Source organism: Cavia porcellus, unplaced genomic scaffold (assembly GCF_034190915.1).
Source record: "Cavia porcellus strain 051 isolate PalLab524CR breed Dunkin Hartley unplaced genomic scaffold, mCavPor4.1 scaffold_40, whole genome shotgun sequence".
NCBI lineage: Eukaryota > Metazoa > Chordata > Mammalia > Rodentia > Caviidae > Cavia > Cavia porcellus.
This window is the reverse complement of record NW_026947523.1, coordinates 9,030,893-9,058,562: the sequence shown is the minus strand read 5'-3', so window position 1 is coordinate 9,058,562 and position 27,670 is coordinate 9,030,893. Positions and strand designations below refer to the sequence as shown.

Below are 27,670 nucleotides of genomic sequence, written 5' to 3'. Positions count from 1 at the left end.
AAGGAAAAAGCAAAAAAAAAAAAAAAAAAAAAAAAAAAAAAATCACACTGCCGACTGATGGAAACAAGCCTTGAAATCAGTTGCTAAGATTTTTTTCTTTAAGTATAAAAAGTTACCCAGTTTTACAAACCATATCCTTACTGCAGATTCAGTGTTGAAAAATTGCTCCCTCCAGAGGAAGTGACAGAGTCACCAGAGAGGTTTTCCAATATCTGAAATCTAAATTGTTTCTGATTAAAATGACAGTTTTTTTAAAGGATTCAGTAGACATCCAACATAAAAATATTTCCTAAAATATCTAAGATTGAAATATGACAACACAGGAACCCCAAAATGCCCAACCTTAATTTAAGGAATTTAAACACCGGAAGTCAACCTGTGAGCATTCTTGTGCACCACTGACCTGGTTTTGTATTTTTTTTCTGTCCAATTTTTTCCAGCAAAGATGATAAAAGACAAAGTTAAAGGCGTGGCTGTAGGGACAGAGCTCCTGGCTTTAACTCCCAGCTCCTTCTCTTCCTACCCGTGAGGCCTCTTTTGTGGGCTGATTGAGAAGTATGGTGGGGGCTGTGGATTTAGCTCAGTGGTGTAAGCGCCTGGCTGGCAAACACGAATTTAATCCCCAGCACCTAAAAGAAAAGTATGATGAATGTTTAAATTTTTAAACAAAGTTATTACAGTAAAAAACACACTGGCACGAATCCCCCCCATACCCATCCCCCACTTCCCGTCATTCTGACCACTTTCTGAAGCAGTTCTGCAAATCCTCTTTTGTGGGTATCTAATTGCGCTGTCACACCTGCCTTGATTTCTTGAATCAGTTGAAAACGTTTACCTGTCATGGTCATTCCGACTTTGAGGAAGATCCAGAGGTCACCCGGTGCCAGCTCTGGCACATAGGACAGATGAGGACACACAGTGACAAGTCCACCTTCCCGCAGGATGGTAGACAGCCGCAGCGTTCACTCTATTTTTTTAAATCACGTTTCATAAAGACGCTCATGAAAGAAGACTTTCAGAGCTGCTTCAGAAAGTGACAAGAGCAGTGGGTGAGTGTGCGTGAAGCAGGGGGAGAGTTCTGAGGGCGGGGGGTGAACAGCGATGTGTCTCTTGCTGTAATAAGTGTTTAAAAGTTTAAACGTTGGCTCTATAGTTTGATCACTCCTTGTACAAGTGACAAACCTTCTCCAGGGCCTTGGAACTGAGCCTGCTGGGGCAGATGAAGGGCTAAGTGGATGTCCACAGGCACAGCCCTGGACAGCGGGCCATAAACCACCTTACACGTGTGACCATACAAGGGCCCACAACTCGAGTCCTGTGCCTCCCCTCACAGTTGTCCAAGTCTTAAAAATCCCATCAGTACACCTCAAAAGGGGCACAACAGTCAATGTGGGAATCCCCTGCCAGCCAATCCCCTCTGCATCTCAAGTGTCCCTGGTGAAGACAGAGCCAGCCAGGGGCTTGGAGGAGCTCCGTCCAAACCATGCCCCATCTGCCGTCCTGGACGAAGTCCCTCCTGGTCACCGTGTTAGCTCCCTGCCAGTGGGGCTCCACCTTCATCCTAGGCTCACTGGACTCACGCAGGCACAGGGCCTCATGTTGGCCCTTCTCGAGGAGGAGAGGCCCAGGCTCCATCCTTCAGGGCCAGAGGTATGGATGGGTAAGCCCCATGGCCCTTGAGCTTGGCTCTAAGGCAGGGCAGCATGGCAGAGGGCCATGACAAAAGGCACGACAGAGAAGAAACAGCTCATAGCATGGCAGCAGGAAGCAGGGAGCAGTCAAAGGAGGACGATGGGAGGTCAGCTCTTCCAGCCCACGTGCCCAGTGACCCACCTCTTCCACCAGGCTGCACCTCTCACCACATCTGGATCATGGGGGTGTGGTACTCATCAATCAGTACCATGCTCCCACGATCCAGTGTCTTCCCCAAATCCCCACTTACAAGCACATGAGGCTTTAAGGGGACATCTTGATAGAAACCATAACAGAGGAGGTAATGTATACAACATGGATACCCTGGACAAAGGGATGATTGATGAGAGATTTCATCACATTTCTTAAAACTTATGAATTGTTTATTTTTATTTCTGGACATTCCTATTAATATTTGGTTGGCCACAGTTGCCTTGGGAAATGAAGCTGTCTGTCTCTAGTGATTGGCATCTAGGATACAAAGACAGAATAACCCCAGCAACTGTGGAACCCTCTGCTCTGTCTTCTTCTTCCTCATCATCTTCCTGGGAGAGTCACTCTCTGGATCTCTAACACAGTGAAGCTGCAGACAAGAGAGGACTGAGGCATGTAAGTTACCAGAACTGTGAAATTCACTGGGAATCCATTCTTGGGTATGTTTTAAATAGTATATTATATAGATGAACCGAACTATAGGTTTCTAGAAAAATGTTCAGGCAATTTATAATCAGTGCAGCCAGGAAGGAAATCTGTCACCTCATCCTATTTGCCTCCAGCCCAGCCTTCTGCAGCAGTGTCCCCTGTATGTGATTATGTCTGGCCAGACCTGTTCTATGCATTAAATGTGTACAGATGTGGATGCAAGCGATTCTGCAGGGATATTTCATGCAATTAACTTCTTCTTATGCATTACAATCTGAAATGTGCTATTTTTTAAAGAAATGTGTTGAAATATAATGTACATAGAGATAAATGTGTAAAGTTCACATACACACACATACCACTTTTTTTTGGCAAGGGGGGGGCAAGGTCTTACTGTATAGTTTAGACTGAACTTGAACTCGCTATGTAGCCCAGGCTGGCCTTAAACTCACATGAACCTGCTCCTGCCTCAGCCTCCTATGTGCTGGGAAACTATGCCCAGCTAAATGTACGAATTCTCCCACAATGCATTTCTCGAGTTGCTGGCATCTGGGACAGAAATACAGAAAATTCCCAGCATCAATGGTCCCCTTGCCACCTTCCTGGGACAGTCACTGTCCAGATTTTTTTCTTTGTTTTGGTACTGGGAATTGAACTCATGACCTCACACTTGCCAGACAGGTACTTATACCGCTGAGCTAAACCCCTGGCCCTCTCCAGATTTCTACCGCAAGTTAGTTTCACTTTCTCCTGCATTTTCCATAATAGGAGCACACAGCACAGAGAGTCCCGGCTTCTGTCATTCACCCTGCTGGCAAGACTCAGCTACTGTATATTTCTTACAGCTGTGGGTCACCAGTCATGGCTGTGTAATATCCCACCCGGGAACTCAGACTTTCTCATCAGTTCTGTTGATGAGCGCTGGGCGCAGGCATGGAAACCCTGGTAGGGTCAATGTGGATGCAAAGGGATGGGAATGGGGGGCACTGGAACTGGCTTCACCAAAATTGTGTTCTTTCTCCAAGCCACACCCACGTGCACCTCCTGGCAGTCTCTGATGCGGGAGTGGGTTATTGCACTGTACTGGGCACATTGGACGGATTGTATGGGTTCTAATTTGTATTTCCCTGGTTACTATGGTTACTATAGTGAAGTGATAGTTGTTTTTGTTTCATTCAGTTTTTGTTTCTGCAGTGCTAAGGACTGAACCCACTACATGCTAGGAGGGCGCTATCACTGACCACATGTCCAGGTGGTAGCTTTGTTTCCCCCATTGTGAAGGCAAATCCTCCGGGTTCTTACTGTGTCTTCCGCAGAACCTCAGCAGCACTAGCTTACAGTAGGCTTTTTTGCAAAACCATGAGACTCCTTAGCTGCCACGTGTTCCCAGGGGCAGCGAGAGGATGGGAAATAAAGAAAAGACGAAAACCGAGGGCAGGTGAAGCCCTCTCTCCTGATGGGGAAAAGGAACTGCTCAACCACCCTCGCACGTTTACTTATACACTCAGGAAGAAGATGTCAAATCCAACTCTTCTCCTCGAAACTCATTTTCCTGGCTGGCCTGGGCACTCTGCCTTCTTGAGCTTGTTTATGTGGCTCGCTTTGTGCTCTCCAGGTTGCCAGCAATTTCCAGCGTCAGCACTCCCTGCATCTCCCCCTTTTCTATTTTGTAGTTGCAAATGATGCATGGTCAGTTGAAGTTGGAGGAGCTGTGTTTGGAGAACTCTGTAGAAGGCCTTTTTATTCTTGAACCCTTTTTATTTTAAGTGAACTTACTTATGTTAAAGGTTTTTAGTCCAAAGATTTTAAGTTCCTGTGTTTAGTAATTTAGCCCTGTACAGTCCTTAACACTAGTCAGTCATCAGTGAAGCTGGCAATTGTCAGAAGGTGTTAGTGATTTGTTTTTATAACAGAGTTTTGTTTTTATAACATTACTATAGCATTGTTTTATGTGTTTTGTGGTTATACTTTCCTTTGGATGCCCAAGACCCAGTTAAAGCGAGACCTATATTAATTACGGTCAGTCTCTGGCTATCCATCAAGGTTGGTTAGGTCTCCTCAGGAGCTGCCTTGGAACTGTGCACAGCAAGCACCTCTCAGTACCGCTCAGTGTCAGCCACCTGGATGAGTCACAGCCATTGCTTGACCAAGTTGCTTTCTGTGAAAGCTTAGGAGATTTTTCTTTCCTGGTGACTCTCCTCAGCCACACCACACACCAATGATCACTCTCCTCTGAGGTCCCACAGTCTCCTTGGTCAGAGGATCAGGGACTCACAGAGTTACAGCAGTGACAGCAAAGGTATTCTTATGATCTTGGTCCTCATCGATCTTGAAGAGCTGATTAGTGTCTTTTTTAAATTTAATTTAAAGAAAGGCTAAACAAAACAGAAAATGGATAGAAATAATACATAATTTCAAAGAAAAAAATAAACAGTAAAAAATCACTAGTTGACGATTTCAGACTGACTTCTTACAAATAGTTATTCAAGATACTAAAGTGGAGCATATAAAGTGGGGATTCAAACAGTGAGATTGCAACTAGTTCTGTTCAACTCTGCAACAAAAACTTAGAAATATGGTTATCAATCCTACACACTTTCTTTCTTCTTTTTCCTTTTTATCGGTGCCAGGGGTTGAACTCAAGACTGTCTGCTTGCAAGGCAGGTGCTTATGCTGCTGAGCTAAATCCCCAGCCCCAATCCTATACACTTAAACATACATGCAGTTATCCATCTCTTCAATTATGTTGAGATTGAATAAACCCAAGCAGGCTAATATCACTCTGAACAAAGAATAATACTATTGCTGGATTTCACATTATGACGCTCCAGGATCCGCACTGGGTACCTTAGTGTCTTTTTTTCTTCAAAGTATCTATTCATTTCATCATGTGTCATAAGATCAGTTCTCATAAAATGTTTATAGATTCTACACATGCATGAGTTTTTCTATATTTGTATTTCTTTCCTTTCTATTTTACAGGGAGAAACAAAACAAAGCAAGACAAAACAAAACATATTCCTATAAACACATGAAATGAAAGAAACATACAAGAACACTGTACAAAGAATTCTACCATGGTTCCTGTGTTGTCTCTTGTTATCTCCAATAGAATTGGCTATATCATCAGACTTAGTATAATTGAATATATCAGTACATAACAGTATTAATAAGAACACAACTTTGTATATAGCATAGAAACTGAAAAACCGGCAGTTATCAAACCAGAATGTGCATCGTAGAGTCTTGTCATCTTCAGTGTAGTTGCCTGTACTCTCAGACTTGATACTATCAATCATTTCAGTTTTGAATAAAATCTGTCGATATCAAACAGCAATCAAACAAACCAGATTTAATTAAGATCAGTCATGATAAAACAGTATTAGTCATACAGTGCTCCAGATTAAGATAATAGGAAATTAAAGGTGATTACTGTGCTATATCCTGATATTTTTGGGATAGCTGTCTGTGCCCTCAAATCTAATGCAAGTAGACAAAGTGGGACAGAATAAAATCTATCAGAAAAAAAATAGAATAAAATCTATCTAAGCAGAGTGGTGGGAGTAAGGTGGGTTTTAAATCCTGATACACTATTAACAACGTCTTCTGCCATCATTTTTAAGACTCTCCCTCCCCTTTCACTTCCCCAGGGTACCATGTGCATTTTTGGGTCTGACCAAGACCCTTGGTTTTAAATTAGGTGGGGGAGCAACCTGCTATTTACCTAAGTGTTTCCAAACCTTCTCTCTCCTGGACTTGATCTCTAGTTGTATTCCTTTACCTACTAAAGCCTGTCTTTCCAACCTATCCACAAACACTGGTCTAGTTGCCCCTATTACTCTCTGGTTCTCTGTCACATAGAGCATTGTTTTCTCATATTTGATTTTCAGTCCATGTACTCTTTTTCATGTTAATTATATTTCCTATAAATAGTATCTTGGTGTACCCTACCTCCTGATCTACTCCACGTGTGGTTCTTCTTTTTCAATTTAGTGTATCAAGGCCATCTGTATTAGAGATTATAACCAGCTTTCTCTGCCTCATTTCTGTTATGCTCTCTTTTGCCGTCAGTGGTCTGCTTATCTTCTTCATTCTGTTTTCTGCTCCATTGAGGCCTCTCTGCCACTGTTCCTGGAATCCTGGTACTGTTCTCTCTCTCTAGAATGTCCTGCAGTATTCTCTGTAGAGTTGGATTGGTGGTTGCGAATTTCCCCAGTTCCTCTTTGTCTTGGAAGCATCTTGTTTCTCCATTAGTTTCTAGAGACAGTTTAGCAGAGTATATCAATCTGGGCTGGAGATTATTTTCTTTCAGGGCTTGGACTATTTCGCTCCAGGCTCTTCTTGACTTGATGGTTTGTCGAGAAGTCTGCCATTATTCTGATGGGCCTTCCTTTATAGGTGATCTCTTTCTTGTCTCTAACAGCTTTTAATATTCTGTTCTTATACTGAATTTCTGGGATCTTGATTATTATATGTCTGGGTGTAGCTCTGTTTTGGTTGTAGGTGGCTGGAGTTCTGTATACCTCATACATCAGAATATCATTTCCTTTTCCTATGCTTGGGAAGTTTTCCTTAATTATTTCTGTGAATAACCTTTATAGTTCCTTTGTTTGTACCCCTGCTTCTTCATTCACATTCTTTTTTTTTTCTTTCACATTCTTTATTCTCACATTATAGATCCTCTTGTTCTCTTCTAGCCTTTGTATTGTTACGGCTTGTTTCTTTGTTATTTTTAAAAAGTTTTCCCTTTCATAGTCCCACATTGCAAAATTGTCCTCCAGTTTGGATAATCTATCCTTAGTTTCTTTCAAGCTGATTTGCCATCTTTCCATAGAGTTTTAATTTCCTGGTGATCTCTTTTTATCTGCTTCATGTATTCTATATTTTTTTATATTCCTCATCAAATGGTTCTCTCCTTTGTTCAAGTTCCTCCCTTCTTCCGTCTGTGTCTGCTTGAGGGATGCTTAGTATCTCTTTTATTAATCTTCTTCTATCTTGCTTTTCTTGGCTAAATATTTTACTTTTGGACTCATTTATGAGATCCCAAAGATATCTCTTTATGTCCACTGGTGCCATGTCTGATATTGCATTTTTGCTGTTCTCATTCTCCTTTGTATTTACCTGTCCTGGGTCAGTGTTCTCAGGGTTGGGACCTGGGGACTTTTTGTTGTTGCTTCCTCTTCCCATCTCTTTTGCTTCTTCCATGCGGCCCCAGTTTCTTTCTTTGTTGGTTACAATTCTTTTGAAGCATGCTGGCTAGATGACATTCTCACTGCCATGTGCTAGTGAGTTGCAAACAGGGACAGCATATGCTGGCCCCTTCCCTCCAGATCAGTCAAGCTGCTGTGACCTGCACTGTATTACTGTTGCTGCCTTTCCTCCGGGTCAGTCAAACTTCTGAGGCTTCACTGGGTTACTGTGGTTAGTGTGTGCCACCGCTGTAGGGACTTGATTTTGGATAACCTATTGGGGCTCAGCCAGGTCATGTGACCCAGGCCTTGCTCACTCCACCAATCCCATTTGGGAAGGGAACAAATGACTGAAGTCACGGCTGCCCCTTGTACTTGCCAGTCCTGCCCGGTCCCAGAATGTCTTCTGCCGGAGCCCCCCTATTTATGGAATGGATCCACTCCCATCACTCACCACAGGTCGATGTAGGCACCCTGCCAACTCAGCTCTCCGTTCAGCTCACCATTCCCTGAACTCAGTATAACTGCACCTCCAGTGAGTCGAAGCAGCAGGACCTCGGATGGCTCAGCAAGTCACGGTGGGACCTCAGATGGTAGGCAAGTCACCAAGATGGGATCTTGGATGGTTGGCAAGTTGTCTGCTGTACATTGAACCTTTAACTGTTCCAATAATAGCACCGGGACTGTATGTTTGGTTGGTTCTTCTCACTTTAATTTCTTCTTTGGATGAGAGAATTCATCTCCCTCTGTTTGTGGTTCCCCACTCTGTATTATGTTGAATTCTAAGTTGACTATCTCAGGGAGCCTCTGTAGCCTGCTGTTATCTATCTGTCATCTTTGCTCCTCCCCTAAATTATTCTTATACTGATTACACATAAGCAAATTAAAAATTAGATATCTATGTTGTAACATATTCGACAGCGTTAAAAAACAGACACATTCAAAAGTATTAAAAATGAAAATATCTGCCAGATTTAGCTAAGTGGCATAAGTATCTCCTGGCAAGCATGAAGTCGTGAGTTCAATCTCCGGTACCAACGAAAAGAAAATATCTACATCGAAAAGAAAAGAAAGATCAAAAACGAAAAGTCTAGTACAGACTGGGAGAAAGTTTTGTGACACATACGACTGTGAATGATTAATATCCAGAAAGTCTAAAAATTCTCATAAAGTAATAAGAAAAGATATTTTGCTACCTAATAGAAAAATACACAAAGGATTCAGCCAGCAATTTTAAAGAAAACTGAAGGGACAGGAAAGTATGAAAAGACACTTGATGTTACCAGAAATCAAGAGAATGCAAAGTAAAATCTGGAAGAGACAGCATTTGCCCCTTCCGTCAGGTTGGGAGGATGAGTCTGATCATCTCAGCATCTTAGAAAACCCCTCCTGCAGAAACCCACTGGAAAATTATTAAAATTAGGTTGTGTTTGTGTGTGTGTGTGTTGTTTTTGTTTCTGAGACAGAGTCGCTATCAATTCAGGCTAGAACTTAACTATGCAGCCCAGGCTGGCCTGGAACTCTTTGTTATCCTCCTGCCTCAGCCTCCAAATGCTGGGATTACAGGTATGTACCACCACACCCAGAAAAATTGTTTTCTTGCTATAGGGCATCCACACGCACACACATGGACAAAAATATACTACTTCCAACTTTTCACATATACGCAGAATGATCTAGAAATATGATGTGTTTAATATTTTAAGAAACTTACTACACTGAAAAACTCATTCCCACTAATCCCATTACCACTTCCCCAAGCAGTTGTGGAGTCCTCTGGGGCAAGCAGTTCCATCCTCCATCCCGAGGCTCCTGGCACACCTGGCTTCTGGTATGACAATTCCTGTCCACTAAAAACATTGTTGCAGGCAGCTGAGCTAGTTAGAAATATTATAGGCAGTCAGACAGGGCTCGAGGAAGCTGGCACAGAGGACCAGATGTCTAGTGACCTTGGAGGGGACACACATCTCTTACTATGGGCCAGATCTCAACACAGAAGGCAAAACAAATGCAACCACACCCTTACGTATAATCCTTAAGGATTAAATCTGGATCACCCTTGAGAAGCCAGGAGTCACCATCCCAACCCTCTGTAGGAAGAGTCACTGATCTCTAGGCATGCCCACTTCCTGTGTGACCTGCTTTCCCATTTGTCCCCAATTTAATTTTATCTAAACTATTGATCTTATTGGCTAACTATAGTTATGTCCCACCTTGGAACCATGGTCTTACTCTATAAAAAACTCTGGAAAAGACAGAGTCTTGGGCAACCTGCTTGGGACCCTTTCTGTCTCTCCTCAGACAGAAGCTTTCTTTCCCTTAATAAATATATTCTACTCTTCACCTCCGTTGTTCCTAAAATTCATTTCGGTTTTAGAGAACACGAACTTGCAGACATAGTACCTCAGGAGTTTTATTCTTCTGTATCCACAGGATAGCATGTTCTCACCCACCTCCTCCTCTGGATCTAGAAACACATGCATCAAAGTCAAAATGACCACAAAAGTTAAACATTTCCAGTTGACTCAGGATGTTGAAACAGCCACAAAGAGGTGACTAATGAAAGAGGATTTGCAGAATTGCTTCAGAAAGTGGCAGGAAGATGGGGTAAGCACATGCTAATCAGGAAGAGTACTTGAGGCATTTCACTCCTGTGTTTAAATGCAACATGGAGATCTTCTCCTAAGATACTTCTCCTAAACTAGCATAAGATAGTTCTTCTAAAGTAAACATAATGTGTTTCTTGTCAAAGTCCTTGAACCACTTCCAAGGTCTGTTCAGTTTCCTGTGTTTTCTGCTCTAACCCCTTTCTTGTTTAAAAACTAAATAAATATGGGCCACCCAGAGACATCCCTTGTCTCAGTCCCCAGAATCTCAAACACTGCAGAGGGTTTTGATCCTCCTGGAGCTCTAAAATCATACTACTTGCCTCATTTATTTTAAACCTTTGCTGTACACCTATTTGGGAGATTGGGAATCTTGGCCAGGTCTCCAGTAATAAGCCAGTGGGAAGTGTGAGCAAAGCCACTGAAATCCATATTCACGTATATCCTGGGACCCAGCTCTGGCCGCCAGACAGATGCATCATCTCACACCTCCTGCATCTTCTCTCAAAGCCAAGGAAATAGGTGATGGGCGAAGTCGTCGAGTCTGGTGAGCTTTATGCAAATCCTAACCTTAAACCACTATGACTTGTCTAAGGGTGATACTGCAACTGTACAAACAGATTAAAGGAGAAAAGCTGTACAATCATCTCAATGATCAAAAACTAGTAAGTATTTGGTTCTCACATAGCATCTGAAAAATGCCCTGATAGTTTGAAAGCTATTTAAGAGCTTAGAAACACATTCAGAATGCAAAGAAAGCATTTCTAATTAAAGGAGACAAGGCACTTAGTAAGCTTTCTTCTGCACCTGAGAAAAGGTTTCTTAGATAAAAGGTTTATCTATAACAGACTTACCAGATAGCAAAGGCAAAGGTAAGAAGAAAAAACGCTGGCTACTGCCCTCCTGGTCAGCACTGGGCCTGAGGGTTCTGCCTGCCAAAAGGGCACAGGCAAGTAATGTAGACAGACAATTAATACAAGACAAAATAGTCAAATATGAAAAGCAAAGTAGCCTTGTTAATAAATAGGAATTTAACTATCAGGAATTTAATTAGGATACCACTCTACAGCATGTGGCAGATTTTGTAGATTGGCTCACATCTCAAATGACTGAAAATAAAATGTAGGAGCTGGGAATACACTGTAGTGGTAAAGCACTTGCTAGGATGTGTGAGACCTGGGTTTGAACACCACCAGTTACTCAAAAACACAATGACAGTAACTCAATATGGAGCCCAGACTGGCCTTGAATTCATGAGGATCCTGCCTCCTCAGCCCTCCAAGTGTAGGTGTGCGTCTGTACCCAAGGAATTGGAAGCAAGGGCTCCAAGCCAGCTTTGTACATCCATGGTCATGGCAGCACGGTTCACAGTAGCTAAAATATGGATGCAATCCAAATTTCCACCCTGGATGAATGGAGATGCTAAACATGGTTCATGCACACAGTAGAAGTGGTCAGTGGCCAGCCTTACAGAAAAGGAAATGCTGTACTTGCCACAACACCAGTGCTCCTTGAGGAGGCCGTGCCCAGCAAAGCAAGCCAGGTATGAAAATACAAATGCACCACAGTTCCACTTACTGGAGGCGGATTCCACTTATTGGAGGGAGGCAGCACATGCATACTCAGAAAGACAGAAAGTGATTACCAGGAGCTGGGTGGGGGACAGGAGTGTTCTTGCTTGGAACTGCATGCATGGATTTTCAGTTTCACAAGATGGAAAGATTTACAGAGATGGATGGTGTTGATCCTGCACAACATTATGAGTATAATTTAAAAACATAAACTGGTTAAGAAGGTAAATTTTGTTATGTATATTTCACTGCAATACAAAAAAACTGGGGGGGGTGTTATACTAAAATGCTAAAAAATTAAAATAGTTAAAAGATAGTTATTAGCAAAAATAGTTAAAGGATAGTTACTAGCAGTATTGTCATTCTGTGCTCATTGCCCTAGTAACCACACACCAACCACATAGTTATAGATTAACCAACCGCATCATCATGCTGTTCTCTATGCATCATTATCCCCCTCCCCCCAGTAACCTGTTTGCTGTGTCAAACTTTTGTTCCCTCTGTGAGAGACAAATGTTCCTGGAATTGGCAGACCAAGGGCTATGTATTGGCTATTCATCCACTGTGAAATCCCTCTGACCTCAAGCAAAGGGGAACAAAGGCGCACCTTGTTTCTGTTTCTCATCACTATGTACTTAATGGTCAATGAGCTAATCATAAATGAACTATAAAAATCAGTCAAAATTCTAACCCAGTTGCACAGCTTTGCAAATTCCATCTGCACTGTTGCTGGTGCCAGCTAAAATAAAAGCGCTTCTTAAAAAAAAAAAAAAAAAAAAAAAAAAAGACATCACCTTGCCTGTTTTTTCATCTCAGGGCCTTTTTGAGGTACAACAGGGGGAACCCATGGTTAAAGATTGTATTAAAGAAGATATACAGATGCCAACTAAATACCTTAAAAAGCTATTCTCTATCATTACCTCTAAGGGAAATGCACATTAAAGGCATAGTCTTACTATTTATTTTAGGTGCCTAAAATAAAAAAGAGTGATAGGGTCGGGGCTGGGGTTTAGCTTAGTTGCATAAGCGCCTGCCTTGCAAGCAGGCAGTCGTGAGTTCAATCCCTGGTACCAATAAAAAGGAAAAAGACAAAAAAAAAAAAAAAAAAAAAAAAAAACGAGTGATAGGGTCAGATGCTGGGTGAAAGGGTTTTGGCCCAGACAGGACACTGTAGCCAGGAAAGCCTCAGCCAAAGCAGGAAGCCCCTATCTCCCCCACCCCAAGGAATTTACCTGTGACGCCATCTTCCCGCCCCTGGAAATTCACATATAGTGCCAAACCTAGGACAAATGGGCTACCTGTGCATCCCTAATACCCTCCTTAGGTTCCACCCCAAATGGAGGCTATTTACATATCCCCACACCACGTGTCCACCAGAGAGATCACCGGTCACCAGCGGTGGGGGGTGCCAGTCATTTCTCTCCGTGTTCTCAGAATTAAGGCCGCTTTTTGTTTTATACTTCTCATCTTTTGGAAATATTTTTCATCTTTGGGAAATAATCCTATCATTTGGTGCTGTGACTCGATTGGCAGGCAATTGACTCCTGGGACACACCCAGTTGAGTCCCCTGGCTGATTCACAAACCAGATAACATCCTGGATTAATTCCGAGCTTTTTCCTCTCCCAAGACGTCCTTGTCGCCAGCCGCCTACACTCACCATTGGCCAGATTGATTTCAGGTGAGCACTCTCTGGGAACTCTTGGCACTGGGCAGCCCCAGTTGACTGTTCCCCCCGTTCACATGGGTCTGTGCATTTTCACGTCCTTAGGACAAGCCCAGGGCAGGGTTCTTTCTGGGCAAACCTGTGTCCACACTCTATAAAATCTCTCACGTTCTTTGGGTTCGGATAGCCCAAAGCAGAGATTTTTGGACCACCCACACTGAAAGGCCCTCACTTCCCTTAAAGCCTTGCACTTTCACGGGCAAAACTGTTACTGACCCCACGTGGGCTCCACTCGTAAATCTCTCAGTGACGACTGGAATATACGAGTTTTTGGAACCTTAGCTGCTGTGTGGTGTCACAAACGAGTGACGGCTTGTTCTGGACCACGGCTTATTTCTTGCCTGAATCAGTCATGGGAAACGTATTTTCTAACTCCCAAAAGATGCCTTTACAATGCCTAATTTCCAATTTATGTACTCTAAAAATTAAAAGTACCATAAAAACTAAACAATTAACTTTTTACTGCCAGGAGGTCTGGCCAACCTACCTGCTTATCGGCAAGCGTTGGCCCAAGGAAGGAACATTTGACCCCTGTATTCTCAGAAACCTGTATGATTTCTGTCAGACCGGCGACAAGTTACTAGAACTCCCTTATATTCAGGCCTTTCTTATTCGGAGAACACGCCAGTCTCTCATTAAGTCTTGTGCTCCCACTGAGATACCTTTAGCTAACTCTACCGTGCCGCAAACTTTTCCATCCTGCCCTCAGGATTTGCTTGAGGACGTTCCTCCAGTGTTTTCCCGGCTGTCACCTGCCTACCACCAAACTCATTCCCTCCCGTTACCTCCCACCGGATCACTCTCCCCTCCCCCTATGCCTGATTTTCTCAGCAGTCCTGGTCCCAGTGTGTCACAGATACCTCCCGCTGTACGATCGTCTCCCTCTCCACCTTCCGGGACCCATAACTCTCCCAGCAACTCTAGTCACTCTGTTAGCGCTTCCTCAAAGTCTTCGATTTCTTGTTCTCCTGAGAATTCTCTAACCCCTACAGCATTCTCACGGCCCGCCCACCATACTAGGTCTCCGTTGCTATGTCCTTCCAGCCGGCCGCATGATTGTTCCAGCTTGCGCCAGGAATAGTCGCCATGTTGCAACCTTCTGCCACGTGGCAGGGCACCGCCATGTTTGGGGCCACATAACAGGGTGCTGCCATGTTCCCAGAACCCTCACTGTCAACAGGTGCCCCCTTGTGGCTCCTCTTGTGAACTGCAACAGCCACCCTGTTGCAGTGCACATGACGCTTCATTGTGCTGCCGACAGCATTCCTCTCGCTGCAAGGCACACAGTGAGACGCCATCTGCCTGTGTTTCTTCATCCCAGGGTGACCTGCAACAGCTTGTAGCTGCTCTACAGATGATTGCTCACACGCATCTACTGGACGGATGGCTGCCCAATGGCCCTCTGCTCCGGAATCTTCTCCTCAGGCTCTGCTACCACTTCGGGAGCAAGCTGGCCCCGAGGGACTTGTTAACATCCATGTGCCTTTTTCCCTTTCTGATCTATCCCAGACTGCCCATAAATTAGGTAGCTTCTCTGTTGACCCACAGAATTATATCAGGCAATTGGAATTCATTACTAATTGTTGTGATTTACATTTTAAGGATGTTTATGTGATTTTAAATACCACCCTTAGCTCACAAGAGCGAAATCAGCTGTGACAGGCAGCTCGAGAAGAAGCCGATTGCAGGTATAGGGCAAACACCACTGAAAATGACCCTGGGCCTGTAGCTGTGCCAGACCAAGAACTTGACTGGAACTATCAGAATGGACAAGGTTCAAAAAAATTACATAAGATGATTGAGTGTCTGATTGTGGGCCTTAATAAGATCGCTCACAAGCATACTAACTACAACAAGCTTCTAGAACAGGTCCAGGAGGCTAACGAAAACCTGGCTGTGTTTTTAAATTGGCTTCAGGAAACCTTAATCAATATACTAATGTAAACCCAGACTCTCATGAAGGGATGATTGTTGTTAACTCTTATTTTATTTCACAGTCTGCTCCTGATATTCATGCAAAATTACAAAAGGTTGAACATGGCCCTTAAACTCCACAAGGGGATCTACTTAAATTAGCCTTCCGTGTCTTCAACAATAGAGATAAGGTTCAAAAGGAGAAAAGGCAAGCTCAAAAATTAAAGTTTGCTAAATATCAGTCTGACCTCTTAGCAGTGGCACTCGGACAAGACAAGAAATCCGCAACAAGGTGTGGCTGCCCGAGTCCCGCCCGGACCGTGCTTCAAGTGCAGCAAACAAGGACACTGGGCAAAAGACTGCCCTAACCCTGGCATTCCTCCAGGACCATGTCCATACTGCAACGTTAAGGGGCATTGGAAGAGTGACTGTCCTAGCCGCCAACGAGCGGGTAAGCCATCCTCTAATCCCTCGCCCTCACAGGAGACTTCGTCAATGCCAGATTCATCGCTGACTGACCTGCTCGGACTTGCTGCAGAAGACTGATGGGGCTCGGGGCTCACAGCCCCCACTCCAGTAACCTTGTTGGAGCCCCGAGTCTCACTGGAGGTCTCAGGTAAGACAGTATCTCTGCTTGTGGATACAGGGGCGACTTATAGTGTACTTCCTGAGTTTTCAGGACCTTGTAGTAAATCCTTGATTTCTGTTGTGGGCGTTGATGGCTAGCCGAATCAACCTTTGCAGACTGGGCCTATCCCGTGTAGATTCCAGACTCTTTTTTTACCCATAGCTTCCTAGTAATCCCAACATGTCCCACACCCCTTTTAGGTAGAGACCTTCTTCAAAAGCTTAATTTTTCCTTCACTTTCTCTTTCCCCACAGCCCTAATTCTCCAAACAGCCTCACAAGGCATCGCAAAGCCATTCCCCCATCTTCCTCCTTCTCTGGTTGACCCCATGGTTTGGGACACATCCAATCCCACTCTCTGGCTACACATGCCACGCCTATTTTAATCCGTCTCAGGGATCCCTCAACTTTTCCCTGTATTCCCCAATACCCCATAGCTCCCCAACATTTAAGAGGACTTAACCCCATAATTAAGCGGCTTTTAGACAAGGTTTTCTTAAACCTACCCATTCACCCCAGAATACTCCCATTCTCCCGGTACTCAAGCCTGATGGGTCCTATCTCCTGGTATAGGACCTTAGGGTAATTAACAGTGCTTTTACCCCTGACTCACCCAGTGGTGCCAAATCCTTATACCATGCTCTCTCATATCCCTCCCTCCACCACTCACTTTACAGTTATAGATCTTAAAGATGTCTTCTTCACTATCCCCCTACACCCTGATTGCCAAAACCTCTTTGCGTTTACATGGACTGACCCAGACACTCTCAGGTCTCAACAACTTACTTGGACAGTGCTCCCCCAGGGGTTCAGAGATAGTCCCCACTTCTTTAGTCCAGCTCTCGCTACTGACCTCACAGAACTTGATCTCAAACCTAGTGTTCTCCTTCAATACATAGACGGCCTTCTATTATGTTCTCCATCCCATATGTTAGCCATACACCACTCAGCCAGTCTTCTTAATTTCCTTGCTAGTCATGGATTCAGGGTCTCTCCTGCTAAAGCTCAGATAGCTTCCCCAAAAGTCAAATACCTCGGTCTCGCTCTCACCCCCACTACTCACTCCATCACCTCAGATCGTAAGGCAATTCTTCGTGATCTCCAGGTACCCACAACTAAACAGCAGGTTACATCTTTCCTAGGTTTAGCTAATTTCTTTCGTCTCTGGATTCCTAACTTTGCAGCCCTAGCTCAACCCCTCTACAAGACCGCTAAGGATCCCTTATCAGAACCCCTGGACCCTACTAGGCCCATACATGCCTCCTTTCATAAATTAAAAGAGGCTCTCCTAAAAGCTCCAGCTGTTACCCTTCCTGATCCCACCCAACCTTTCATCCTATACACTACCTTTCAGGGTCACAACGCTATTGGTGTACTAGGACACAAAAAGGGACCTTCTTTTCAAGCAGCAGCTTACATGTCAAAACAGTTAGATCACACAGTAAAAGGATGGGCTCCTTGTCTCTGAGCTCTTGCAGCTGCAGCCCTCTTGACACAGGAAGCTAAAAAGTTTACATTAGGGCAATCTATTACAGTACACTCACCTCATCACCTACGTGACCTATCTCACATAAGGTGCTCCCTGCCCTAATGACCCCTTCTCACCTTCAACAGGTACACTTAGCTCTCTCTCAAGACCCTTGCATCTCTTTGGCAACTAGTAGTCCTCTTAATATAGCCACCTTACTTCCCACCTCAGAGGGCCATCCTCACCATGACTGTATTGAGTTTTTACAGATGACACCCACCCCTTTCCCTCACATCAGTAGCACATGTCTCTCTTTGGCCTTTGACACATGGTTCATAGATGGCAGTTCAACAAACACAGACAACCAAAAGAAGGCAGGATACGCAATAGTTAACCATTCAAAAGTTACAGAGGCAAATCCACTGCCACCTGGGACCTCTTCCCAGAAGGCAGAACTTATTGCCATTACAAGGGCTCTTACACTAGCAAAAGGCAAGATTATAAATATATACACTGACTCAAAGTATACATTTAGCATTTTACACTCTCATGCCTCTATCTGGCAAGAATGGGGTTTTATTACCACTCAGGGAACCCCCATCATTAATGCTCCCCTTATCCTTAAACTTCTAGAGGCAGCCCAACTTCCAAAGCAGGCAGCAGTTATTCATTGCAGAGGACACCAAAACTCTACAGATCCTATTGCTCAAAGCAATGCCTTTGCAGATTCACAAGCCAAGCTAGCTGCACAAGGGCCCTGCCCTTCTCATCTTCTCCCGTTAGTCCCAAACAGTCTACCTCAGCCTAATTACTCACCAGAGCAGTTACAGCTACTTCATAAACCAGGTTACACACAAAATACTCAGGGATGGATTTTTCAGGGATCTAAACTTGTTCTCCCACATCAACAGGCCTTAGACATCATTGCTGACCTACACAACTGTTTTCATATAGGATCACAGGCCCTATACAAACTCTTAAGCCCAATAGTCACACACCCTTCTCTAAAAACTATCATTCTTAAGATTACTCACACCTGTGATCTCTGTGCCAGGACCTCTCCTCAGGGATGCATGGCACCCCCTTCCTTTCCTACCCATCAGTTTTGAGGACACACCCCTGGTCAGGACTGGCAGATAGATTTTACACACGTGCCCCACCACAACACTCTCAAATATCTTCTCACCTTTGTTTGTACTTTTTCAGGATGGATAGAAGCCTTTCCCACAACCAGGGAAACTGCTGATGTAGTTACCAAAGTCATATCACAAGAAATCATTCCAAGGTTTGGTCTACCTCAGAGTATTCAGTCAGATAATGGTCCCGCCTTTATTTCTCAGATCACTCAACAGGTATCCTCAAGCTTACACATTACCTGTGCCTACACATCCCATACCATCCACAATCCTCAGGAAAAGTAGAAAAGGCAAATGGCCTCATAAAGACACACCTTACAAAACTCACTTTAGAACTACACCAACCTTGGCCTCAACTTTTGCCCTTAGCCTTAGCCAAGCTTAGGGCACTTCCCCGGGCTCCTACTTTCTTAAGTCCTTTTGAAATTATGTACGGCAGGCCATTCTTACTCCACAATCTTCCTGTTCCCCAAAATCTCCCTCCCCTGGCTGACTATGTCCCAGTCCTCTCCTTCCTCCGGCACCTGTTGCGACAAAATGCTGATCTCTGCCTTCCACAACCCTCTGGAGAAAACAAACCAGATCCTCCCATATCCCCAGGAGATCTAATTTATCTTAAATGTTCTAAATCCACAGGACTACCACCAAGGTGGAGTGGCCCCCATCTGGTCTACTTGGCTACCCCTACAGCAGTCAAAGTTGCTGGACTCCCATCCTGGTTTCACACCACTCAGGCTAAGAGGTACCCTCCCAGTCCTAAATCTGATCGTTCTGAGTGGTCATCTCATCTTCTGTCGCCTACCCTTCTCTGTCTCACAAAGGCCTCACAGCCACAGTTACAGGCTAAGTCATGTTTTGTTTTGTTTTGTTTTTTGTTTTTGTCTTTTTCCTTTTCATTGGTACCAGGGATTGAACTCACGACTACCTGCTTGCAAGGCAGGCGCTTATGCCGCTGAGCTAAATCCCCAGTCCCTAAGTCATGTTTTGTTATCCACTTTGGTTCCTAATTTCTTACATTCTATTAATGATCATTTTTACAGCAGAACTCTTGACAGTCTTTCCTAAAGACTCCCACATCATGCGTAAGATAATCTTCATAATGTTCTATATGATAACAGTCGCAGTTCTTTCTACCCTCAGCTGTCTGGTTAAACGTGACATCCCTGAAAGCCTAAGCCCTTACCTTCCCTATACTGGTACAGCCACCTTCCCTGCTCCCCCTATTTTTTCCAGTTCAACTCCTGGACCGGAGACAAGTTTTATACACCTACCCTCTTAACTTTTATGCTTTCAGGTCGGGGAGTAATCACCACTCATAACATCATTTCCCCTAACCCCACGTTTAATTTTCAGAATTCTGCCTTACGGTGGAACATGTCTAAATCAAAGGCACCTTTCCCTCTATCTCATCTGGGTCCTTAAATATGACAGTGCCATGCCTCCTCATAATATCTTGTCTCTTTGTTTTTCCAGTCTAACATACGTGCATTCACCAGTGAAGTTGTCCTGGCCAAAACACCTGGCACCAGCGTCTACCTGGGCATCAACCTTCATCCCGTTAACTCCCCTAGGCTCCAGTACAGTGCCCCCTGCCAGCAGGAAGTAGTTAAAGAGAGAAATCTTCACTCCTTTTCATAATAATAATCCTAAAACAGGATATGAAAGGGTTTTGGCCCAGACAGGACTCTGTAGCCAGGAAAGCCTCAGCCAGATACAGGAAACCCCTATCTCCCCCACCCCTAGGAATTTACCTGTGACGCCATCTTCCCGCCCTGGAAATTTACATATGGCGCCAAACCTAGGACCAATGGGCTACCTGTGCATCCCTAATGCCCGCCTTAGGTTCCACCCCAAACCGAGGCTACTTACATACCCCCACGCCACGTGTCCACCAGAGAGATCGCTGGTCACCAGCGGTGGGAGGTGCTGGTCATCTCTCTCCGTGTTTTCAGAATAAAGGCCGCTTTTTATTTTATACTTCCCATCTTTTGGAAATATTTTTCATCTTTTGGAAATAATTCTATCACTGGGCAGGATGACAGATATTGGGGTTTGTTTTTGTCTTGCTCTGTAGTCCAGGCTGGTCTCGAACTCCCTATGTAGCTTAGGCTGGCCTTGAACTCACAGCAAGGAATGCAGATAGGTTGCTGTCGAGAATATAAAATGGTACTATTCTAGGAAACAATTTAATCATTTCTTATAAAACTAAACACACAGTTAACCGAAGCCCAGCAACCACACTCTAGTACCACGAAAATGCGAACTTCTGTTCCTGTAGAAGCCGATATCCATAGCGTGTTACTCACTGCAGCTGAGGACTGCAACCAACCTACGTGCCCAACAGCACTCAATGCTGCTCTGCAGAAATAGCCCCGCAGCTCTTATTAATTAATACTTGCAATAATTTAGATGGACCTGAGGGAGTGGTTTATATTGAGAAAATAAAGGAATCAGAAAACATCATATACTGATGGTTCTGTACATTTAACATTCTTGAAATAAAACTACGCAGAAAGAAAAGATTTAATAAATAAACAGAGCTGGGGGGAGCTCAGTGGTAGAGCACGTGCACAGGAATGAAGCCCTGGGTTCAGTCCCTGCAGAGATGACAGACAGGAGGCACATATCCAGGTAGACAGCTGCTGCGCGGCTGAGTATAATAACTATCATTACCTGGGTCCCCTTTACCTGTGCTAAGTACTAAGTTCTTTACATGAATCACCACCTTCTACCTTCCCCAAGCCCTATAAGGTAGGTATCATTTCTGCCCATTTATAGATGAGGAATAAGCGAGGCACAGAGACATTCAGTAAACCGCCCGAGGCCACCCAGGAAGAAAGGCACAGGGCTCAGCCCCGCCTGGCGCAAAGCTGGCAGCTTGGCCCCTGGTCTCCACCACCTCAGAGCTGGATCCCTTCCGGGTCTGCATTCTTCCTAGATTTGCTTCTAAAATATCGGGAACCCGGCCAAGAGTTCCGATTGTCAATCTTAAAACTGTCGCGAGAAAAAGAAAAAACAGAGACAAATACAGTATTGGAAGGACGGCTGGGAAGTCAGGATCTCCGGGTCCGATTTCCTCACCCGCAAAGCAGCTACCCTTCATCCCCTGGATCCTGTGATAGGTGGGGCTAGTAAAGCATCCCAATTCTTCCCCAAACTCAAACTCAAGAAGAGGGCAGAATCCTACCCTTAGAAGTGTCCTGACCTTGAGTATAACCCTGAGATGACTCAGGAAGGCGTGGACGATTTTAAGGTTTAGGAGAGTCAACGGGAAATCCCAGGCCAGTGGTGCCAATAATCCCGATCCTCCCTTTGATCCCACAGGGAAATATGCAAAACCAGTCACTGTGAATTTGTGGTCCCCGACACTGAGATCCGTGCGCTTCTGGTTAGTGAAAGTATTCTTTTGTCACCAGTGCTGTGCTCCTGCATGTGTCTCCTAGGGCAGTAGCCTTTCGACCTGTCGGCTCGCTCCCCTTTGCGCAGGGCGGGACCGCTTTCCACCAGGCGGGGGCGCTCTGGTGCACCCCAAGGGCGCGCGCCAGGCTCCTCCTGTTGGGGAGTCCGGACCTCCGCCGAGAGCTCAAGCACCTGAGGCCGAGGGCAGTGGGAGGACAGATTCTTCGGGAAGATTATTCGGAGGACACAGCGCGCTAGTTCCTCCGGGCTTTTCGCCCTAAATGCATTTAAGTGGAAAGCTGTGGGTGCGGCGCTCCACGTTTTCTTGCGCCACGCCGCCACCTCAGAGCGGGTGACTTTGCAGCGAGAAACTGGGGACGCAACTGGGATCCGGAGCAAGACTTTCTGGCACCTGTAGCTGTCTCTTCCCCGAGTAACCCATCCCCACCTCTGAGCCTGTGCCCCGCGGGACCCGGTCTTCTGCAGACCTGGGACATCTGTCGACGTGGGGTGAGGATAAAGGCGAACAAGCAAGCATAAAGCAGCAAACCCCCCTGCGCCCCCCAAAAGCAAGCAGCTCAGGGTTTGCGTATCTCTTGAAGCCCTCTGTTGGTGCACCTGAGTGTGGCGAAGCACAATCTAACGCCGAAACTTGGGAGGCTGAAGCAAGAGGATCTCTGCGAGTAGGAGGCCAGCCTGAACTACTTAGTGAGTGCTCAGAAGCCACTATAGAAGTGTCGCAAGGAGCGGAAGGCGGGAAGTCCCTCCTGCCGGCGCTGCCCTTGCCAAGTGGGGTCCGCCCCCGCCCCCTCGGGGCTCCGCCTCCACCCAGTCCCCACCAACCTTGGGCCTCACTGAGTTTCTCTTTCACTTTGGGATCCTGAGGTCCTGCACCAGGGCCCAGCTGCTACCGCAGGTCCCCAGGGCGCCCACGCCAGCAACGCAGAGGAGGAGACGGGGTCTGAGCAGCAGGCAGCTGACCCGCGCTGGCCCGTCCACTTGGGGCAGGGGCAGCGGGAGCAGGTCGGGGCCTCCAGAGCGGGGCCCTGTCTGTGCTCAGAAAATGGAGCGCTCGGACTGGAGTGGAAGAGACTCGCTGGAGGAGGTCTGCCCACGGGGCTGCCGATGGACCGCGCACTACAGGTACCGGCGCCGCCGCCCGCCCGCGCGCCCGCCCTGCGCGCCCTTCCCGGTTCCGCCCTCCCCGCCGCCTGTGGCCGCGCGCTGGCGGGGCCGCCCCTGCTGGCCCCGGCCCTGGACTCCGTCATCCCGGGCTGCAGCGGGAGCCCGAGCGGACCGTGGGCGCTCGGTGCCCACCCGCGATCCCGCGCTGGCCCGCAGCTGGCGCGGAGGGCGGCCCTCTGGGGTGTCCCCGCGGGGATGGGGACGGCGCGCGGCCAGGGTCCGCGCAGCCGAGCCTCGGCACCCGCGCTTCGCCCGCAGACCCGGGGCCACTCGGGGGCCGCAGCAGGGAGGAGACCTCAGAACGCTTGGGCGGAGAGCGAGTAGCTTCACATTAGGAAAGCCTTGTGGGACTCCAGGTCCTGCTTGGATTGCTCATGACTTTGTTCCCCACGAGGCTGACCCACAAGACACAGAGATAGTTGTGCATGTGGGAGCCAGGGGCCGCTTCTGCACCGGGAGCCGGGAGCCGGGGGCTCACCCTGCTTTTATTCACCCAGCTCCGGGGCGAGCAGCCAGGGTAGTAGCCCATACTCATCCGTCTCCGTAGTACGTGCTCAGGTAAACAAGCAGCGCCAGCCGTGTTGCCTCTCTGTTGTCTGGTCTCCTCCAGAGACTTGCTTCGGGAAAGCAGATTCCTGGGTGACACGCGGGACTGCGGCCCGGAGCCTCACATGCAGAGTCGGACAAGGAAGCTGTTTTTTCTCCGAATCAGCTTTATTCCTCCCTCTCATTCTCCATGGACTAATACTAGAAAGGCCGAGCTGCTACGCGGCGGGAAGTGTATATTTTTTGTTCAAGATACAGAGCCACTTAAAGGCTCAAAGGAGTTAATTAGGTCCCGTGGTCTTCCTTTGCCATAAGATCTTTTCCACATTCCTTGCACAAGGGCCCCACCGCGGGACCAGCTGGGCCGGAAGAGGGGTGGGTTGGCCAAGGTGGCGGACCCAGCCCCATCCTCTGCCTGCTGTGTGACCGTGCTCCCCATCTATTAACCTGACGTGATGCCCTGTGTTCCGACCCCAGTTGTTCGCTGTGTATGAACTGATAGCGTGGCTTGTACTCTTTTTTCTAACATAAAATTTCATCACCAAGCAGTAGGAGAATAACAACAGTGAATACACTGCATCTTGTCATCTTTTGTTAGAGCACAAGATGTGCTTATTAAAAAGTTTTGACTTTTTTTTTTTTTTTTTTGCCTTTTTCATTTTTTTATCGGTACAGGGGATCGAACTCACGGCTGCCTGCTTGCAAGGCAGGTGCTTATGCCACTGAGCTAAATCCCCAGCCCCAAAGTTTTAACTTTTGAACAACTGTACCCTGCTGAGGACCCACTTGACATAGTACAGAGCCAGCAATAATTAATATTAATAAATGAGTACAACTAGTACTACACGACTTGTGGCGAGAGTTAACTTTTAAGCCAATGGCTTGAGCTGAGACTAACACATGTCCTCTGAAGTCCTGAGGCCTTAAAGGGCAGCTGAGAACTTCACTGGTGCAGATTTCCTGGCTCTCTCAGTGGTTGTGGTTAACCATGACCCGATCCTGTGTGCTTTTCCAAAAATGTATTGTTCCTCGATTCTTGAACCTTGACCATATGAACAGTTCACCCCCACCACTTCCTGCAGCCCACCAGTGCACCCCTCAAACATTCTGTGTACCTCATCAATGCCAAGGACACCTCTTTTGGGGCTTTGACTCTCTGGTGACCCTTGTATAGGTGCATCTTTTTTTTTTTTTAAATCAGTACAGACTACCTGCTTGCAATGCAGGTGTTTATGCCGCTAAGCTAAATCCCCAGCCCCTGTATATGTGTATCTTGATGTGTATTATTCTGTTATAGCAGGAGATGACGTGCTAGGCCAGGCCCTGATAGTAGCCTGCATAGGTAGAAAGACAGGAATCCATGAAGTGAAAGGTTACGAGTTGTTCTTTGGGGGCGCAGCGTTTTTGTGTCTTTGACTTTTTCTCCTGGCTTGGGAATGACTGGGCAGCAAAACAGGGAGGCAGGGCGTCCAATTGGAAGGGTGCCCTCTGGCCCTTGTCCTCTCTGCCCCTCGGCTGTCTTCTCTCTCACCTGGAGAGGTTGAAGGGCCTGGAGGGTTATGGGAGGTGTTGGTCCCAGGGCTCTGGGGACCTGTGTTTAGTGGACAGTGGTTTGGAGTGCTGCAGGACCAGCTCTGCAGTTTCCGCTTTCTCACCTGTGCCCACAGAGAACCGATGGACTGTCTATATCAAAGTACATTCTACTTCCACTTTGAAAACCTGCCCAATGCTGATGGTCGACACAAGACCTTCCTGTGCTTTGAAGTAAAGAATAGAAACGAAGTCCTTCACAAGGGGTTCTTTCTAAACCAGGTACCCTCCAGTCTCTTCTCTGGGACGGGCAGAAGCTAGGCCAGGTGAGAATGTAAAACCAATGATCAGTAAAAGCCGCGTGGCGGAGTCCTCCGACCTGCTGTCCGGCCTGACTGTCCCAACTCTGAATGACACCCTGTGACTTCTCACAAGAGGCCTCATTTGAGAGGTGTTGTTCCACTCTACCAGCGCTTACTCCCGAGGTCGGGGCACCCCGATGGTCAGGCACCCTGGGCACGCTTATCTGTCCTGTGACTGCTGGGGTGCTCAGTTCTGTCCTGCCACAACCCTGAGCCTCCGCGGCCCCCATCTGCTGTCTTACAGCACAGGGCCCCACCTCCCTCTGCCCCAGCTGCTCTACCCTCACGGGACTCCCAGGTGGCCAGCACCTGCAGGCCCAGGACCACCTCCACCTGCCACCTGCAAATGTGTCGCCACACACCTGCCCCTCTGTCTCCCAGACCTTGGCTTTTCCAGTGCTTTGGGCCTGGGACCTCTGGGTGGACAGGCTCCACCCACCCTAGAACAGAGCTATCCCAGATCAAAGTTGGAACCCATTTCTCTGGTGCCCACAGTTTAAATAGTCACTAGATACGAATGGAATTCATTTGAATGACGGAGTCCAGGATACCTGCCATACTGTCTTCCTGTGCCCCACAGGGCGTGAGTGCTGTCTCGAGTCAGACAAGTCTGATTTCACCTGTGTGTGGGACAGCAGAGCTGTGTCCCTTCCTGGGGGAGCAGGGGGAAGACATGAGCGGAGCCGGGGCTCAGAGTACTTGCTGCCCAGGAGGGGTGCTGAGTGGATGTGGGAGTCCACGTGTGTGGGAGGGGCGACCCCTACGGCCAGGACAGGGAGGGCTGGAGAGGAGGGAGTCCGGGAATGAGATGCTGGTCCCCCACCCTGTGCCTCGTCCCCTCCCTGTGCTGCGTGCTCCTCCAACCAGGGGTCCCCCTTCTCCTCCTCCTCTCCCAGCCCAGCCCCTTCAGACTCCACGCAGAGCTCCGCTTCCTGTCTTGGTTGCACGACACCTGTCTGTGCCCTTATGAGTACTACCAGGTCACCTGGTACATGTCCTGGAGCCCCTGCGTGGAATGTGCAGAAGAGTTGACAACATTCCTGGCTGGTCACCGCAACGTAACCCTGACTATCTATGTCGCCCGCCTGTACTACCACCAGTTCCCCGTGTATAAGAACAGGCTTCAAGCACTGATTAAGAAAGGGGCCACTGTGAAAGTCATGTTTTTTCGAGGTGAGAAATGGGGGCTTGAAGGCTTCAGGGGGTGCAGGGGACTGGGATCAGTGCCCATCCTGTGAGGGACAGGGAGGGGATGGTGAGCAGGGGTGGGGTGGATGGCCAAGGGGGCTCTAATGTCGTCTTCTTCTTTAACAGATTTTTTATACTGCTGGAGACGTTTTGTGTACAACGACTTCAAGCGCTTCTACGACTGGCCCAATCTCCATAAAAATTCCCTCCACTACTATAAGACCCTGCAGCATATTCTCGAGTGAGGAGACCCCATCAGCTTTCTCCTGGGGCGCCCGACGTCCTCTGTCTTACCCGCTGAGGTTGGAGGCTGCTCCGAGCCCCTCTCTCCTGCCTTCCCTTTGCTCCCACTTCCCCTCAGCATTCTCCATCCTCATCTAACTCGCATCTCCCTAAGGAGAATCAGGCGTCTCCAGCTGCAAGGCAAGCTCACCCGTCCTGTGATCACACAAGACTATTATGCATGTATTTCTAACACCACCCTCAGCCCTGGCCTCCACCGGACCTGAATCTTGTTCTTACACTGAACATAAATGTGTAAGCAGGAAGATTTGAGGAACAGCCCTCAAGGCAGAAATGCGTTCTCCTGTGCTCTCATACTTTGCAATTAAAGCCTTAGCCTGTAGATCCTCTTGGTGCTTTGGTTTTAATTTCCGTTGACACTAAAGCAAGGACCCGTGCTACCCGGTGACAATATGAGAAACGTCCCTCCAGGCAGACTTGAGCTCTCAGGGAACTCCCTGGTGCAGTCACTGTGAGGTCCCAAGGCCATCCAATGACAATGCCACCGTCCAGGCACAGAGACCCCAGGGCAGCTCCCACATGGGATGGAACCATGCCGGTCATGACTGAGGGGCTGGCGGCATTGTTTCTGCTGTGGTTCCTGTCCC

At 46.9% G+C, this 27,670-nt stretch overlaps 1 protein-coding gene and 1 long non-coding RNA gene across 3 annotated transcripts; one reads left to right on the top strand and one right to left on the bottom strand.

Annotated features, from left to right (window-relative positions):
- Nucleotides 1-78: 78 nt before the first annotated feature.
- LOC134474853 (uncharacterized) lies at nucleotides 79-22,925 on the bottom strand. Its single transcript, XR_010045735.1, has 3 exons — nucleotides 22,813-22,925; nucleotides 404-629; nucleotides 79-219 (listed from the first exon to the last, which is right to left on the bottom strand). It is a non-coding gene; the product is annotated as an uncharacterized LOC134474853 (long non-coding RNA).
- Nucleotides 22,840-27,405, top strand: Apobec3c (apolipoprotein B mRNA editing enzyme catalytic subunit 3C). 2 transcript variants are annotated; one of them, XM_063243723.1, is made up of 4 exons: nucleotides 22,840-23,112; nucleotides 25,368-25,512; nucleotides 26,489-26,765; nucleotides 26,907-27,405. In XM_063243723.1, the coding sequence occupies exons 1-4, from the start codon at nucleotides 23,033-23,035 to the stop codon at nucleotides 27,023-27,025; spliced, it is 621 nt and encodes a 206-aa protein (XP_063099793.1). In that variant the 5' UTR covers nucleotides 22,840-23,032; the 3' UTR covers nucleotides 27,026-27,405. The 2 variants fall into 2 exon arrangements, with proteins under 2 accessions (XP_063099793.1, XP_063099794.1); XM_063243724.1 differs by lacking the exon at nucleotides 25,368-25,512 and having other exon boundaries at nucleotides 22,844-23,112.
- The last annotated feature ends 265 nt before the right edge of the window (nucleotides 27,406-27,670 follow it).

Bases quoted from the DNA above. Each gene is read 5' to 3' on its own strand.
- Apobec3c (XM_063243723.1), top strand. From the start codon at position 23,033: ATGGAGCGCTCGGACTGGAGTGGAAGAGACTCGCTGGAGGAGGTCTGC. The intron at 23,113-25,367 runs GTACCGGCGCCG...CTGTGCCCACAG, and splicing joins CGATGGACCGCGCACTACAG to AGAACCGATGGACTGTCTAT. The intron at 26,766-26,906 runs GTGAGAAATGGG...CTTCTTTAACAG, and splicing joins GAAAGTCATGTTTTTTCGAG to ATTTTTTATACTGCTGGAGA.